The sequence below is a fragment of the Struthio camelus genome, chromosome 24, assembly GCF_040807025.1.
Source record: "Struthio camelus isolate bStrCam1 chromosome 24, bStrCam1.hap1, whole genome shotgun sequence".
Lineage (NCBI taxonomy): Eukaryota > Metazoa > Chordata > Aves > Struthioniformes > Struthionidae > Struthio > Struthio camelus.
In genome coordinates, this window is record NC_090965.1 from 8201900 (window position 1) to 8219758 (window position 17859).

The following is a 17859-nucleotide window of genomic DNA, read 5'->3' on the forward strand; positions in this document are numbered from 1 at the left end:
ATTTACTCAGCCACTGAACCTTTTCCTGGCTAAACTGTTACCTTGTGTAAAAAGGCTGGGTGCAAACTTGTGCTCATATTGTTATAAGATCCCAGAATGCGGAAAATTTCCATTTTCCAAACTTTCCTATTGGCATAAGTATCCATTCGCAGAATGTCTGAGCCACGTACTTCGGGAATCTCACGAAGACAGAAATCAGAACTGAACTGTGTTGCCAGCATTATCTCTGTGGCCTCTGTGGTTTTTTGTTCTACTTCTTTTTTTTTTTTCCTTTTTTTTCCTTTTTTTTTTAAAAAAAACCTTTAAATAAAGTTTTATTTCCTAATATACATCAAACAATTTTCATGCAAAGCAGCAGTCATGGAGATATCCAGACTTTCCAGGTTCCTCCTTTCCATGTATACTTGAAAAATTGATCCATCTTGATTTGATTCTGATTGAGATGCTTTGTCTATTTTTTTTCTGTCTTTTCAAACGGCATTCTATGTGATTTTGAACATAGCAAGTCCTTGGGCCAGCGTCTGCTCCCTCTAGAAAACACCTCGGTATTTATTTGTGTCCAGTGCCTTTCTTGCTTGTTCTTGCTCTTAACTCCCGAGAGTCTTTGCAATACCCTGCTCTTCTCCGCGAGCATCACAAGCTTTCTTCAGCTCTCAATAGACATGGCACCAATAAGTTGCTCTACTTTGTATGCCAGACGCTGCCTACGTGCCTGTTCATCCTGCTCCAAAGCCCCAATGAGCTGGTACAAAAAAAGAGGAGGGAGGGGGGGAGAAAAAAAGAAAAAAGAAGTCAGTGCGCGAGAGAGGGGGCGGATAGAGCTGGGCGTGCATTCAGAAAGATGCGAGCTTCTTGAAACGTGGATGAGTGGGACAGACAGAGACTCAGTAAAAAGCACCAGATAAATCTGGTCTTGATGACGCCACGGGAAAGATTTCTAGGACGGGTGCAGCGTTCAGTATGGGCACTAGCAATGCCTAGTATTTCTCCGGGCAATATAGTAGCAACAGACAGTTAATGACTTTGGGACAGTGCAGTACTGACAAACCTTTCTCAGGTTCAAGATTTCCTTCCAGCCAGAGTGCACACAACGTTCAGTTGCTGCGGTTTTACAGTTAAAATAAATACCTTCCCTTAGCTTTGCTCCAACAAAGAAACTTAAATAATAAATGGCAAAGCAAAGCAGTAAGCGCTGTGCCATTGCACAGTCATGCTGATTTATTTGTTGGACTGTTCAATGCACATTACCAGCACAACGCAATCATTCCCACTCTTGTACCATGGACTCTACATTTCCTGTCTCATTTAGCATGAAAGTTATGAGATTTTAGACCCTAATCAGAAAATGGTTGTGGCATTGTATCATAAATGCATACATGCAATTAAACGACAAAAACCTTCCTTTTAATGGATGTAATTGCAAAATAGGTTCTTCTTCCAGTGAAATGAAGGGGTGGAACAGATGGCGAGAACTTGGTTTCAAGCGATGCATTCATTAAAGGAGCTCATGCTGCCAGGAATTTTTTGCAAACAGGAGTCTGCATCACTGCAACATGGGATTTGTGCCACACTGTTCCCAAAAGACATAGATGCTTCTGGGAAGGTTCACTGGGCCACGATGATTTTCCACTGCATTTAGGAGTGGGCTGCACTGGGGAAATGCCAAGACTGAGGAATTCAATTGCTCACAAAGTATTTTAGCTCTCCAGTCTCCTAGGAGGTATGTTACGGGCATACCTCTTAGCGCATGAACAGACAGATAAGGGCAACAGGGATGCAAGTGATGGTCGCACTGTAGCGCGAGTGCTCTCTCCCACCGCACACGCCACGGAGATGGCAGGGACTCTGCAGCCCGTCGCCAGAAAGACACTCACCTCTTCGCTGTATTTGCTGACGTAGGAGTAGATTTCGTTAAGCGCGCTCAGCATGTTGAACTCGGCAGAGTGCAGGCGTGACTGCTCCGCGAGGTAGGCGTTCATATCCTGGTCACTGATGGCTGGGAGCTTGGCAATGTCTGCGTAATACCTGCGAGAATAAAAGGCGAAGGAGGGCCCATGAGACACACAGAGGCTCAAAACACCCCTCCTGCCCTTGGGATTTAATCTCTGACTGGGTGCTGAAAGTATAAGCAGCGACACTAGGCAATGCTGACCTGTGCCACTGGCTCACTGGAAGAGCCAACGGCGGTACGTCCTCTACCACCAAGAGCAAAGCCATTACTCTGGAGCGACTCAGCCCAGGAAAGCTGGCAGGAACAGCGCGCGCTGGCCAGCCACGCACAGACGCGGCTCCCACCCCGTGCTGACGCTCACCTCTCCACCCAGCTCTTGTAGCTGGGGATGTCCTTGGCGTAGAGCAGCTTGTTGGAGGGGGAATCCTTGCCCAGGCGGTGCTCGGAGGTGGAGCACGAATCCATGAAGGTCTGAGCCACAACCGAGAGGCAGGCGTCTGTGATGCTGCCTTTGTGGATATCGAACACAAACTGTGGGTTTTTGATTACATTCACCCAGAAACGGAGAGGGAGGCTGCAGGGAAATCAAGAAACAAAATGAAACGTTAAGTGAAAGAATAAGAGCGGTCACTTCGGGTGTTTTACGTGCCCAGGCGGAGCGGCGGGCAGCAGAGGCGGCCAGGCAGGAGCGGGGCCGGCTCCACCACGCACAGGGCAGGCTGTCCTTTCAAGGCTGTGCGGAGCAGCGTGCGCTGGTGCTGGTGAGAGGCTCCACCAGGAGTCCATTAAACGGAGTTCATTAACATGAGAGTCTGTTGCGCAGGGCTGAGCCCGGGGCAGAGAGGCTGCCGGAGTCCACGCTAATCATCTGCTGCCCGGCCGTACCGCGGTCCATCACGGCGGAGCAGTGCAGCAGGCATCAGAGGCTTTGTCCCCAAATCCCGAGGCCTTTGCAATCAAAGGGGAATTATTATTCCTTTTTCCTTTGGCTGTATAGCAGGATCAAAAAAACAGCTGCTGCTTTCTATTACCTTTCAAGTCTCAACTCTCTCTATCCAGCGAGCCGCACTGAAGGCTTCAGCCTTAACTCCTGCAACACCGCAAGCCAACAGCTCACCATATCCCCTCCTCAGCGCCAGCCCTGCCACCTCCTGCACTCCCACCAGCGCTGGTCCCACCTGCCTTCTGCTTCCCAGCAAACGCTTCCCTTTCCGGGGGTGCTGCACGACCCCGCTCCCTGCTCCCCAGCCCCGAAACATGCCCCTTCCCGGCTCCCGAGCTTTCCTGCTGGCTGCCCCGCAGTGGTGACCCCAGGACGCAGCAGTCCAAGCTCGAGGCACTCGTCCGCGTCTCCGTCTCTAGCAGGTCGGCGGCTGTAACGCCACTGCTCAACACGGGGCACGCACAGCGGCGTTTTCCCATGCAGGAGCTAGAAGCCAGGGAGCCTCTTCCCGCTCGCTCCCGTGAATACCTGGGGAAAGTCGCTGCGCTCCCACCACTTCCCTTCCCCAGACTCGGGGGCCTCCCGGGACACGCAGGCACCTGCCGGTCTCCGGAGGACGAGGTGAAACCCTACCAAAGGGCTCCGCGCAGCGGTTAGCTTGGAGCCTGATGTCTTCCCCTTCTCCTGGCGCCGTCCTTGCCCCAGGCAGAGACGGGCAACGCCGGCGGCTCCATCCGCTTCGGCGGCTCGGGCAGAACAATCTCTGCCGTTTGGCACGTTCTTTTCTATAGCTTTAAGTGTCATCTTTATTTGTGATTCAGGCATTTCTATCCTAATAACTCCTCCTTCTAAAAAGCTTTCAATAAATTGTTTTTTTAGCTTTGTACAGCCTTAGCAGGATATCCAGCTTTTGCAGACGTGATGATTAGAGGCTTTTTAAACCGCAAGGGACTGGGGAGGGGGGAATACAAAAGTCTTCAGGGAGCAGCCATTTGTTGTGCTTTTTTTTTTTTCCTGCCTCACAGAGGTAAATTTCTAACCCACGGAGCTTTTAATCCTAAAATAACGGCAGCGGCAGAGACGTAACGGCTCCCATTGTTCGCTGAACCGAGCTGCCGTTGGGTGGGTCGCGCATGGCGCCGGCTCCTTTCCCCCTCCCGCCGCCTCCTCTCCCTGCCCAGCGGCTCCAGCAGCTGCCAGGAGCGTTTGGGAAGGGGCAGCTAGCTGCGCCGTCCCCCCGAGCACGCGCTGGCTGCCCCCGCAGCGGCACGGTGCACGCGTGGAAAGGCGGGCAGCGAGCAGCTCTGTACAGCCAGGGATTTCCAGAGTCCGGCATGCCCTCGTGGCTGGAAGCCATGGACGGGGACTCAGAAACCGAGCTCGGCTCCCCGCGCTGACCCACACCGTCTCTGCTCCTCCACCGCCCGAGGTGGAGAGCCCGCGGGGGCTCTGCGGCTGCCCAGCACCGGTGCCCCAGCCCAGCCCGCGCGTGCCAGGGGATGGCGCAAACCAGACTCGAGCCCCACGTGGCGTCCGCACGGGCACTAGGGCAGCGCCGCTGCTGCCTGAGGAGCGTTAGCACGACTCGCACGGGGGGCTCGCGGGGTGCGCTCGGGCCGCGTCGTCTTCAGGAACAAACAAAGGGACCTCAGGGCACCGATCTGTTTTCTGAGGTACGTTTCATTCTGTGAAGCTACAGGACTCTTGTCCCCAGCCCTTCCAAAAGCTCTGCCCCCATCTCTTCTGTACCAGGGCAGGGATAACTGCTCAACAGCCACCTCTGTCCCCTCTCCGCTCCCTCCTCCACGCTTACCAATTGCTCTTCCATGTGTGCCGCACATCTGTGTCATGGATGCCGTGCTTATCTGCTTGCTCATCCAAGAAATCGAACATGTACTTTATGGCCAGGGGGAGCGCGCTGCCTCGGTGCACAGTGCTGAACAACGTCTCAAACAAGTCGTCCACAAATTTCTGCAGTGTACCCTAATGGGAGCAGCAGCCAACAAGGTGAAGGGCAGGATGTACACACGCTTGGTTAACCGGCAACGGCAGGAGGGACTCCAGATGGTGTTACTAGCTCGGCACAGCCCCACAGACCTATAGCTATGGATCCCGCAGGAATCGGTGAGGTCTACTTCTTTAGCAACAGTGACTGCACTGTGCAAGGGCTCTGGGGTAATATTCTGGGCTGCAGTTGCTCATGGCTGCACTTACTCTCTATTTCTAAGGTGAAATACAGTTTCTTGTGCTTTCCCAATCAAATCTGTGCTATCTACAGCGATGAACGCACAGTGAACGGCAGGAAGACGATCCCTGGCAGAGGAAGCTGGTTAAGTGTTTACAGGCACTGTGGTGTCTTTCCAACTCTTAGAGTTTTAATACCTTGGAAAAGAATGAAGTATTACAGCTGTAACATTAACGTATAACTGTAACCGTAAGGTTGCAGTATTAGGAAATCAGGGCAGTTTCTGTCTCCGTACCAGTGTGCTCCGGTGCAGGGCCCCGGGGAGGCCAGGACTGCAGAGCAGGAACGATCCTTGACTGGGAGATGAGCTTCGCTAATGAATGTATAAGACTAGTCAAGGGCCAGCAGGGCATCGAGACACACCTCTCCACTCATTTCGCAAGCAAATATAAGTGTATGACAGTTACCTTTGTAGCTAATAACCTAGTCAGGTAGATCTCAGACACCATCTTACTGCCCCGGTCCCCTTCCTTCTGGTCTCCATGATCATGGTTTTTGACCAAGTGCCAGACTTTGACCCCGCTCTCCAGGTCCGGGGTGATCATGGGAGCCCTGGAGCGCAGGCTGTCTGGGCTGCCCGTGTACCGGAAGGTAGAGTCTGGAAGACAGGAGGAGAAGTTGGTCATGCTCAATAGAAGCAATTTTTCGCATTTACCTGCCCCTCCTCAGTGATGCCATTATGCTCATTAATGCCCAAATCCTCTGCACTGGCTTTTTTGCAGGATAACAAAATGTAATCCAACACAGATACCAACAAAATGGAAACATCTGCCAAAAGCTACCACGTCCTTTGAAATGAGATAAACACTAGTCTTCACTGAACACGGAGTCCCTTAGTCTCAGGCCTTTCTCTTCTCTCACTCAGATGTGGAACTTGTCCTAATTCATTCACATCCTTTACTTACAGGGGCCGAAATAGTACAGTTCCACAGAAGATCCCTCCACGAGTTACAACTCCTGGACATTAACCCTGCGCATGAAAGCGTGCAGCATCAGAGGCTTAACGTGGGTATTGTGTAACTAATAACAAGCCGCCAGACACAGTCAACACAAAGGGCAGAAACCACGAATCACGAAAGAAGCAGCTCTGTTCCTGAGGCTTTCATCAGAGCAACAAAAGATCAAGCCAAGTGCTGACTGCAGTCCAAGCTGCAGGCTGGCAACGCATCCCACCCTGGCTGTTTCATCCTCTGGGCCCGAGGGGATGCGCTTCCCGCTGACCTCCCTGCTCCTGCCCTCCTCGCCAGCCAGGGAGGGCAAGTTCCAAGTGGAGGAGCCAAAGGCTTTTCCCGTAATCGCTCAAGAAACCCAGGGTGTGACGTGCGATATATTTAACTTCCCAAAGAACTTGCCTCCCTGCATCCCATCCACAGGGGCAGAACAGCTCAGCGAGGCCAACGCATAACAGCGCATCGTTCACTTCTCTCGCTCAACTTCTTTGTTCCCCGAGAACCTCATGCATTTTCTCAGTTTAGCCTTCCGGTTTGCTGCTCACCCTGCCCAGCAAGGGTAAGGGGATCAATCATAAACCGGCAGAAGGAAATACGCGAGTCATTACAAAACTAGCTAGACTTTCATCCCTGATTAAGGCTTAGATAAATGAGTATTCCAGCTGATGTAATTAAGGAGAGAGATGGGGGACAGCTAGGGAAGCATCTAGTAATTCTATTTTTAAACATAGCTCCTTACTGATATATAGTGGGGAAAGTAAATAAGTATCTCATTTAAATTCTGTCTGCACAATTAGAAGTATTAATTTTAACATGAGTGATGATAATTCATATTTGTAGTTTGCCAAGACTTCTCCATCTGACATAGATCAATGAGAACTTCAGACTCGCGTTGGGTGACCCAGCTTGGATTTTTCCATCACCTGAAGAGTGGGAAGCACTGGGCGCTCTTGGGTGGATTACACTCCGCAGTGAGAAACGGCCTTTTCTCTGATACACAGAGCCTGACACAGCTTTTGCCTAAAGACTCTCTTACCACTTGGATGGCTTCTCAGCACCCTTGCTTGAGAAGAAAATTACTCTGGGAGCTATAAACAAGCCAAGGAGGCAAGTTTGTCTAGAGAGCTCTCATTTGCAAACACTGTGTAAAATGAAGGATAATGAAAGATCAGCGTGCGAGAGAATTTGCCACTGCTACCTTTTATGGAAACATATTATTACTATTATTGTGGATGTAGCGCTATAAATGCACACCTGGCACCTAACAGACTCATTTATTCAGAGTGTAAACTCTTTAGGGACCATCTGTAAAGTGTCTAGCCATGCTATCAAGCAGATAATATATTCCCAGGTGTGTGAATCCTGGCATGCTGAGTGACAATTGTTGTTACCCGTTTTTGACCCATTAGCCAAGAATTCAGGATCTTCCACTCAGAGGAGAAGCTGATGAGGGAATCGGGTATTTCTCTCCTGCAGCCCAGCGCGCGTGAACGGACGCGAAGCCGGCTGCTAGACTCGGGCAGCAGCAGATATCCAGCCCGTCAGCCAGAAGTCTGCCTCTCGCCTTTTCTAAGAGGCGCATGCCCAAAGGCTGCCCCGGCGCGCCTCGCTTTTCCTTCTCCCCTCCTCCCAGCCTCTCTCGTCTTTCTGCTGCTCTGCTCCGAGGCAGAAAAAAGCCTTTGCAGAAAACCAGGAGCCAATGACGCTTTTCTGGCAGGTCCGGCACACGTACTTTCGTTTTGGGCCACATGAAGTGGCTCCCTGGAGGAAGCCGCTGCTGTTTGTTCACCTGCTTCCCTTGGGTGCTGCCCTCCCGTGCCAAAGGCAGCCTCAATACCAGCCCCCCCAAGACATTTGCTGCTCTCCATTAAAACCAGGGGACGCTGTGGGCCGGCACCGACGTGCTCGCTTCCTGCACAGCTCCGGGCTGCCTCCAACACTGTTAAGTGCAGCAACAAGAACAGCAGGTCGCTGTCTGTGAACCACAATTTCCCGCCACTTAACTCCGCATCTCACCGTATCTGCTGATAGACGTTCGGGATATGCTGGCGGAGGCAGGAATATTGTAAGAGGAGGTCTGTTTGGGAACGAGAGCCACCACTGAGCGGTCCGACACCTGGGGAGGCAAAGCAAGAGAAGGAAAGATCAGCAAGACCCGCTTTCCGCACCGAGGACCCCGCTGCAGCGAGCAGCGACCCCCAGGGCCCAGCAAGGAGCTCAAGGGGAGAAAGTCCTGCTGGTTCCCCCATGCTCTTTAAGGGAGAGGTGCGCTCCTTATCTAGTCGAACGCTGTAGTGGGCCAGGGCTAGTTCAACAGCAAGGGACTCTGAAGGAAAGGGGTGATAAATCAAAAGACATATTGAAGATGTTTTGGGTCGTTCTGATTTAAGATTACATTTTATCCAATAAAAATGGAGAATCTCAAGAACTGTTGTGATCCAATTAAAGTAACAATGCAGAGGGAATAAAACAGCTATAATAATGTTATGGACCATAAAACATTCCCATTAAACCATTTTTTATTTTAACAATTTTTATGAACTTTAGAAGTTTGATTTGCAGCTGAATAAGTCATAAAGCCATCTTTAAGGTATTAAATTGTCAGTCTCTCTGTTGCACCAGAGAAGGAATTAAATGCTGGGAAGTCAAACTATAAATGAACATTAGTGCTAACAAGATTCTGTTATAGCAGATTTTAGTAGGCATGTTTAATTTTACCCTCCCTGTAAATCTAGTAGTCACTGGAAGCTTTTTAACTTATTTTGGTTAATTAGGAACGTGCAGGTTTGCAGGGAACAGCCCTGAGCATCTCTCAGTTCTGCCCTCGGAGCCCCACGGCACAGCGCGGCAAGGGAAGGGGAGGGAAAGCCACCCGCCCTCGGGTTGACGTACCCCTGGGATGGGGCCAATGAATTACTTAGAGGAGCTACACGCAAGAAACTTCTCTTCTTGCCAGAGAAATTGCTTTTGGGATCGAGCCCTCCATTATTTACTAGGAAGGAGCATTAGTCCATATACATGGAAACCTGTGAGAGCAGGCACCGGAGAAGAGAGCTCCTCGAGGATTTGTCCTCCTCTGCCCTTCCAAACCGCGGCACGTGCCCGTCCATCACCCGCCACCGGTGACGGAGCCTCTCTCCGCAGTGGCCTGCCCGACCACACCTGGCTGGCTGGCTCTCTGCTTGGTGTGATCAAAGACACCTTCCTCTTAACTCACTCCCTGTTTCTGGACCGCTGCTCACAACGCTCCCCTTCCCGCAATCAGTGTCACAATGCCAGCCATGCCCTGGGGCAACTGCTCTGTCCAAAGCCAGTGCTCCACCAAGCTGCTCTCCGTCAGGTATTTAAAATCAGGATCCAGGGAAGTTCACCTGGGGGTTTCAGGCAAACTCCAGAGTAGGAACTACACGTTGCTTCGCGGGAGTCTCCCCATACCATCAAGAGAAGGGGCGTTTGTACGACTCCCGCCACTGCAACACAAGCTGCGTGCTCCACTTAGCAACAGAACAAGCTTTAATGCATAATGCTCCCTGCAAGGCTTGGGTTCTGTTAAAATGAAAGGTTTAACATAAATGAGAGCTATTATTATTGCTAGTGAGAGTGCAAATAATAGTCACTTGCACTTCACAGTGCAAAAGTGAGATATTTCTAAGCAAAACACTTCAAACACCTCTGTTATTTCCTTTTCTATTCCTGCCTCACTTCATCCAATTTATTAAGTCAATGGAAGAAACGATCAGCGGTGATATTATTTTCTTAGGCTGTTATTAGCTGCCACTTCAGTTCAGTTTCACCCTGGAGAAACCTGAGCGCTCCAGCGCGCGGGATGCAAAGGCAGCCCTGGCTTCTCGCACGGAGGCAGGAATTCCCAGGCTGCCGTGCCGGGGTACAATTTCATCAGCGCTGTGGTTAACTAGCAGAGAGGTATTACAAACTCCGCGCACACAGAGCACTCTCGCTCTCTAAACGTTGGGTCGAATGACTCTTGTCAGCTAAAAAACACCAGCGTGCAAATTAGCATCAGATGTAACACACATTCCTTCCCCAACTTACTCTGCTGTTGCCACAATCCCATAAAACCCTAGAGACGCTCAAGAAGCTGGCTGACTGTTTTACAACTTTATAAATATTCCGATTCCTCCACTATCTGGAAATGTGCTGCACAAAACACCTTAAAGAAAGGAAAAAAACGAGGCTGGGGAGAGCGACAGTCCAGGAGTCCAGCTGACACTGCCCGCACGGACACAAGCAACGCGACCCAGCCCCAGGCAGAGGCTCCACGGCCAAGTTGGTTCCTGGATCTCATTTTCTACACAAATCTTCCCTCCCTGCTTCTAATTCTTCATTTAGAACAGTTTTCTAATCTCTGAGCCCTTCCAGACTCCCAGTGGCCGACAGGTATTCATGCTTTGCTGCCTCTGAGTTAACCCTGCGTGAGCCACTGTAAATCATTTGATATTAAATTCAGTGATTCGTTTTCCTTGAGTAAAGCCACATGGGGCCGAGACTCTCCCATCAAATTTAATAGGCACGAAACCAAAAGGATACTACACAAATGAAATACGATTCTTTACAACTTCGTGGAAAAGCTCCAGAGACTTTAACAAAGAATTATACCTATTTAACCTATAAATCTATTTTTATAAATGAAGAAATAGCAGCAGGCATATAGTTCTATAAGGCTGTTCAAAAATATTACAGAAAGACTAATATTTCTTTTTAAATCCAGTCTGGCTTTTACATGTTAAGGTCTCCCACGAAAAAAACATTTTATCAGTCGATGCAGATATATGGTATACTTTTATCACTCTAAACATGTAGAAAATAAAGATACGGTGTAAAAATCTAGCAGAGAAATGTGGAGTGAAGACAGTCTTGGAATTAAATAATTGTCCTATGATCAACCTCATCAGCCTGACATGGAGCACGGTAGGAGGCAGGCTGGTCCAGTCCATGGCAAGAGTTGGCCCCCAATCCTGGAGGAGCAGCAGGGAACAGGGCTGCCAAGCGAACAAAGCCCAGAAATCATCAGACGCAAGACTACGCCGCTCATGGACTTCCTGGTTCTTGCTCCAATGCTTACTCCTAGGTAATGGTGCATAACAGTATATGGCAAGGGGAGAGACATCTGACCAAGCAAAGGAAAAAACAGTTCTGAATAAAAGATGGAGATAGCTTTGCAGAGCAAGGATTTATTGTTTCTAGAAATGGGTGGATACCAACTTCATTGGTCCTCCAAAAGTCGGAGGAATCTGGATTTCATTTTCCTGGCTTGAACCACACTTGCTTTATAGCAGCTAGTTTTCCCTTCTCCGAGTTCCTGCTGGTGACAAGATTCCCTGGCTACTCCTTTGCCCGGCCCCGTCTCTTTACTCGGACGCTCTTAAATGGTTAAAATGGTGGAAGAGCAGCGCTTGAAGCCCAAATGCTTTTATACCCTCTTCTAAGCTATGCCTTCGCCCGCATATTTGTTTTACTGTGTAGTTCTGGAGCATCTGTATTTCTGATACCTAATAAAAACATTCATTACTCAAACAGGAAAAAAAACCAGTAGGAACAGGAAAAAAACTGCTATTTGTATTTGGCAAAAGCCCTGCCTTGACAAGATTTCTGTTGCAATGCAGAGAACTTGGCTTCTTTTTATGGCTTCAACGCTTCTATTCCCGCTGCTCAGAGTTCTGGCCCGAGCTAGGAGAGACATGTGCAACTGCTACCTACTTAGATATTTGGCAGCAAACTTTTACTTTGTTCCGGAGCAAAACTGACATTTAAATGGTAGGAATAGCTGCTGCGTCTTGAGCGCTGTAAGAATTTCGTTTATTTTAAGGGTAAAGTTATGGCTCAGATTTCCCACAGGCACTAACATGAAAGTACTGCCTCCCCTAGCACCCCACACACATCAGGCAAATCTGAATTTCACTTCTGATTTCCTTAGATGACTTTTAAAGATCAAGGCATAATAAAGTCTTACTGCTTCCCTGCATGTTGGGTAATCCCTTGCAACTGTCAGGTAAAAGAGATTTTAAAAACCAACAATGGAATTCATATGCCCAGCTCCCACGAGATTTTTAAGGTAATCTGTGTTTAAATCCTTCAGGCTGCTTGGAAAAGTTGCCTCTAGAGCAGCTTTTTTACACGCACTTTGCATATTTATGCCATTCTCTCTGCCTCACTCCCTGATTATATGGCTGCTGTCAATACTGGCTCGCATTCAACTTACACAGCAGGAGTCACGCTGATGGACTCGAGACGGTGCATAAACAGTGAAAGATGCCAGATTAAATACTAAACACTTTGGTGTAGATAGTGATGGACAGTAGTAGGTTACAGGCCCCAATTAACGCAGTTATCTTCTGCTGCAGACAGGCCTTTGATTCCTCTTATCCAAATTCTCTTCAGCTCTTTCTTCACCTCTTTTTGCATTTTTCACACACTGTTAGAAGCCCTTTCCAACCAAGACACGCCTATCCAGAACAGCCCGGGCTGCACTGGGCACTCAGGCTGCAAAAGTTAAAGATCGAAAAATTTTCTGAGGTCACCCAGTCCACCCTGGCCAGTGCAAAATAAAGCATCTTCACCGTCCAGCCTAATTGTATACTATTTCAGCGGCAAAACTCCTGTTATTTGCCCTGGAAGACTGGATCTGAAATTGAGGAGACTCGATGTTACTCTGTCAAGAAGTAGCTCCTGATATTCACCCTTACTTGACTTAGCTTCGTCCTGTAACTCACAGCAACGTTCCCTCGAGCCTCCTACGTGACAGTATTTGAAGTAAATCTTCCCTTTCCCTCCTTTGCTTCCTGTATGATGATCAGGAATCAACGTGTAGGAAGATCATGAGCGTGACAGAGCAGTTGCCACTGCAGCCTGGTGCTTTGGACCAGATTGCCTGTCTGATCATAATGTGTACGAGGCTTCAAAGGAAGGCAGCAACTCCTGGTCCTTCCCTGGTTGTGTCCCTGTTTGCCTGAGACCTCCTCGTAGGGCCCAGGCTCACCCACACACGCCACCCTCCCCGGCCCCGCATCTCCAGCAGCGGCAGCTCAGCCCTCTCCAATGCTCCGTCTATCTCACAAGCACTGCTGGCTTTTTTAATTTAGCCAATTTTCAACTCTGCTAGTTTCTTTAAGATCCACGTCAACGTTGTTTTCCTCTTTAATGCATGAGCACACTGAGCCATTCTGGTTTATCATACAAATGTGATCTCCCTGCCTGCCTTGGTAGATGAGACACTTGGGAACTAAGTTTCTGCTTTTCTTTTCCTTCTAGTTGGCAGCTTTCTGGGACTTCTCTGCTGGGGCTGGTTTCTTACCTGATAATGCATCAAGGTGTTCAGTCGCTTCCAGTCTCCTTCGATCTTGGTGGTGATGTCTTCATCCTGCAGGACCACACGAGCTATCCTGCCCTGGCGCCACTCTACAGGAGAGACAAAAGCCAGGCAGACGTGATGGTCAGAGAGGCAAGAGATACTATCAAGTAACTACTTGACAGATGAGCCTATAGAAAAGCCTGTCTCCCAGTAAGAGGCATTTAGAGAAAGCTAAACTCTGTTCTTAAATCCTGCAACTATTATGAAGTTTGCACAGATAGCTTTCTTGCAGCTCAGTGCAGCATCGTAATCCCCCTCCTGGAGAAGTCAGTGGTGTTGAGCTAAGCTAAGCTAAGGTGCAGAACCTTTCCAGACCATCTGATCCCTCAGCTCTCGGAAGATACTCAGCCTTGCAGAGAGGCTTTGCTCAGCAGAGTCAAGGAGACTTAAGGAATTATTTGCTCACTGGGCAATGGAGAATTAGCTGATCCCACTGAGATCAAAACCTATCTGGCAGGAGCAGCAGCCACACTTGCTTGAGGCAGAAACGTGCGTATAGTTGCACAGGTAACCCGAGTCTCAATTCTAGCCTTCAAGCTCTGCAAATCCCACTAAAATCACTGATAATAACAATCTCTCTCATGAGGTAGGGAGGCTCCTACCCAAGTCCATGTCAACAGCTCTTGGTCTTTGAGAATATGGGACATTTTTGTATACTGCATCTAGGATCTTCTCTTTGACTTGAGTGATGGTATCACAGTTCAGCACCTTCACAGGGATCTCTGGACTGTTCTCATTATCCGGGTTCACACAGTTCAGGATCTGGAAAGGAAGGAGAGCCAGACCATTCTCTAAAGGGCTTCAGACAAGCATTTTGCAGAACAGTAACAACACCCATCACACAACAGCCAATTCTCATTAAAAAAAAAAAAAAAAAACGCTGCATCCCTATTTGCCTCACGGCTGTTGCATTTATTATAGCTTTAAAAAGATTATTAAAATATGAGTCCATTGTCCTTTGCTAGAGAGAGGATAATGGTCAATGCATGGGGAGATAAAATGCTCCCCTCAAACTCTGCCTTTCAAAACTTTAGCTGAGGCTATCTGTACATGCAAATTAGGGATATACCTAACTTGGGCATGGCTCTAGCAGCCAAAGGCTTTGCCTCAGATTTGTGGCTCTGTGAACATTACAGATTATTGCACTGTCTTCAGTGCTGTGGTTTATACTGGAGACTCGGTGGGAGCTCCACGGCAGTGCCCAAATCACTGGCCTAAAAGTCAGAATAGCTCACACCCAAAAGGGGAGGAAACAAGCAATTCAACTGCAGCCTCTACAGCGACCACTCACCAGAGTTTTGTACTCGATTTGCTGCCGGATCAACTTATCCTCGCTCAGGGAGTAACGAGCTTCTCCTGTGATGGCATCAATTGGACCTTTCTCCATCTGCTGCTTGATGGCACAGTAGAGCATGAAGAGGGGCTCTCCAGCACATTCCTGCACAACGAGACAGACAGCAAAACTAACACAGAGGTGAAGGTGCATCTCCTCCAGGGCCACTTGCCTGCCGACAGATTTTGCTCGTGATTAATTTCAGTGGATGCATAGTCCCCTTCACTTAATCTTTAGCACATGTGTAATCCAGGCTTGCAGTCTCCAGCAGTGCCTGGAGAGGACAGACAAAACCATGAGCTCCATTGCTCAGTGGGGATGTTGTCCTTGACTTGCTAAACCTTTATTGAACCTATCTGGCTGAAAAAAAGGGAATTTGAGATCTAGTTCTCATTGTTCACCCTCATGAGGCTAGTCCCGTGGTGCTTCCAAAAGCAAAAAAAAAAAAGTTAAATAAAAAAAAAAACCACACACAGAAGCCCAGGCATAGAGGTCTAAGTGATAATTGCCCCTAAGCACTAAGGAGGTGTAAGCACTCAAGAGGGTGATTCGTTTGGAGTGCTCTGGGGGATATAGCTAGGTGAAAAGAGGTGAAACCAAAGCCAAGGAAAGTTAAACTGAGCAGCAGAAAGCACGCTCCCAAGGAGGGAGATCCATTAACTTCTAAACAGGGCTCAGGGGAAGCGGCGGAAACTCCCTCACATGAAATTTTTCAGGCTACATTGAACAAAATGGGCAAAAAGGGTACCGTGCTGCACTGGCTAGGAGGCAGTCTAACTGCCCCAACCACTGCTCTCTGCAAAGCTCTCAGTAAAGCTCTCTTCTGCTTGCATAAACCTCTAGAAGAACTGGGCTGATGGCCTTCTGGTGGCTGGAGACTGCCACTCGCCAGGCACGCCCCGCTGCAGCTTTGCCGTGCATGCCGCATTGCAAACACTCAGCAGGCAGCCTCAGGGCTGACCAACGTCGTGCATGGAGGCGGTTCGCCTAAATTCAGCCTATTTAACAGCAGCGCCAGATGTAGGCGTCCTTGATCAAGGTCTCCAGCTCCCCTGCCTTGCTAATAAGTCATTTTACTTTGAGCCTCACTGAACAGTTTCCAGCCTAGATTCACCCGGTGGATGGCTGGATGAGAGCTCTGGAAACAGGAAAAGACAACAGCAAAGGGGCGTACGAAGGTCTCAGCTCCATCCCTCCCTTACCTTGAGGAACTTGTGGAGGAGGAAGGCAAACCAGTTGGTCAGCATCTTCTCAGCCACTGACTCTGTCCTAGGGAAGCCAGGAGAACACACCATCATACACGTGTTAACACACAAAATCAACCCGAGTATCAGCGGCCTCAAACCTCCCTCATACAAGGAGGGGAGAACAAAGGAACCCAGGGAGGGGGAACGGCCGGTGACAGGAGAGGTGGGTGCAGTGGGACACGGGGAGACACGACCCGCAGCCTGCACCTGTTGCAGGCTCCCAGGAGCTTGGTCCCTCGGCTCTGGGCAGGACGCAGAGGTGACGGCATGCAGCCTGCCGGGCTGGCAGCCCTGACAGCGCTGGTGACAGGGAGCCTGGTGACACTGGGCTCTCTGCACGTGGTGCAAATTACAGCCTGGCTGGTAAATCGCTGGGATTTGCAGCGTTGCTGGCAATCAGGGACCGCTGAGGAGTGACAATCGTGGGGAAATTGCAGCTCTCTGCCCAGCCCCACCTCGCACCCGCTGCACATTGTGCCCGGGATTATCTCTAATTTAAATGTAATGGCTCCTAATGACAGTTTTTAATGCTGGCACTGCAGGACGGGGAGACTTTCTTTAGAGCACCACAGCCCCTTTCTCCAGGGCAGGGACAGGCCGTGGCAGGAGGTCCCACGGTCCACGTCGGAGGCCGAGCAGCTGCAGGGCGGCACCGAGACCCTTTCTGCTCTTGCCACCAAGCTGAAGCAAGTCACCGTCCCTCTCCTGAGCCGCCTTCCCCATTCTCCCCCATCCACACCACTGACCTGAATTAGGGACTGCCTCTTCGTATACGTTTATACGGCTTCTAGCACATTTGGAAACTCTTACCGTTTAATGGAAAACACATACTATAGAAGCAACAGGGTTTCATCACAATGTTTAACATGACCAACTATAAACAGGACCTACAGATTTCAGCAAATAAAACCTGACCCCAGCCTGCAAAGAGACCTGGGGTTACGTTAGCTATCATCTATAAGGATCGCAACATCTGCCAGGAATTTGTGAAAACGTCTGCAGCTCCCCAAAGAATTTAAGCCTGAACTGATTAACTGCCCAAAAATTCATCCTACAGTTTACACACTTATTGGTCTCCTGCTCAAAATATTTTGGTCATCCAGTCAAGGAGAAGAAATAGTAGCATTCAAGCTAGCCAGCGAGCCACAGACCGCAGGAAGCGAGGAGCCAGTTACACAGTCAAATTAAAGAACTGGAGAAAAACTCGCTATGTGAAAATGATGCATTCCAGACGTCAGGGTCAACGTTAATTTAATACTCTACCTTGTTAATAGAGTATTAAATTAAGAATGGCAATCCTCCTAATTAACACTACTAATGAACTAATACTGTGTCCAGTTCCTATTAGCTGCACGCGGCCTCCCAGGCAGCCTGGCGCTGCACTACGAAAACAGCTCTGAAACGCGGAGCTTGACAACAGAGGAGCTGGGGCTGCAGGGCACAGTCCCGAGGCGCGGAGGAAACCCTTCTCGTACCGCCCACGAAACGAGGGCAAAGCACGCTCCCGCAACGGCTCTCCGAGGGAGCCTGACGCCAGCAGCCACAGCCCCGGCTGCTCCTCCGACTTACTGAGGCCCCGGCAGTAAAGCAAAACTAAACAAGAAGAGCTGACAGAACCGCCACGTAAATATGTGTTTTATTAGCTTTCCCTTGCTTTATCCAGGTCCCTGAACCGCTGCGTGCTCTCCATGCCAGGCACCAGAACACCTCTTTGATTTAACGTCAACTTTTCTGCCGTCTCTCACAGGTGGAAGAAAGAGAGAGGAAAGGAAACAGAGCCGAGCACCGGCAGGGCCAGGGAAAGGCTCGCTCCGGCGAGCG

The 17859-nt window shown here is 49.5% G+C and overlaps 1 protein-coding gene across 2 annotated transcripts in view; it reads right to left on the minus strand.

Annotated features, from left to right (window-relative positions):
* Positions 1–291: 291 nt before the first annotated feature.
* The window catches only part of PLXNA2 (plexin A2), a 189990-nt gene continuing 172422 nt past the window's right edge, over positions 292–17859 (minus strand). For both annotated transcript variants that reach the window (XM_068918140.1, XM_068918141.1), the window contains exons 23-32: positions 15994–16060; positions 14750–14896; positions 14061–14220; positions 13402–13505; positions 8106–8205; positions 5547–5737; positions 4708–4877; positions 2313–2525; positions 1875–2025; positions 292–742 (exon numbers count right to left, since the gene is read on the minus strand). In XM_068918140.1, the coding sequence (XP_068774241.1) occupies positions 647–742; positions 1875–2025; positions 2313–2525; positions 4708–4877; positions 5547–5737; positions 8106–8205; positions 13402–13505; positions 14061–14220; positions 14750–14896; positions 15994–16060 (1399 nt within the window). In that variant the 3' untranslated portion in view covers positions 292–646. The remainder of the gene's footprint in view (positions 743–1874; positions 2026–2312; positions 2526–4707; positions 4878–5546; positions 5738–8105; positions 8206–13401; positions 13506–14060; positions 14221–14749; positions 14897–15993; positions 16061–17859) is intronic.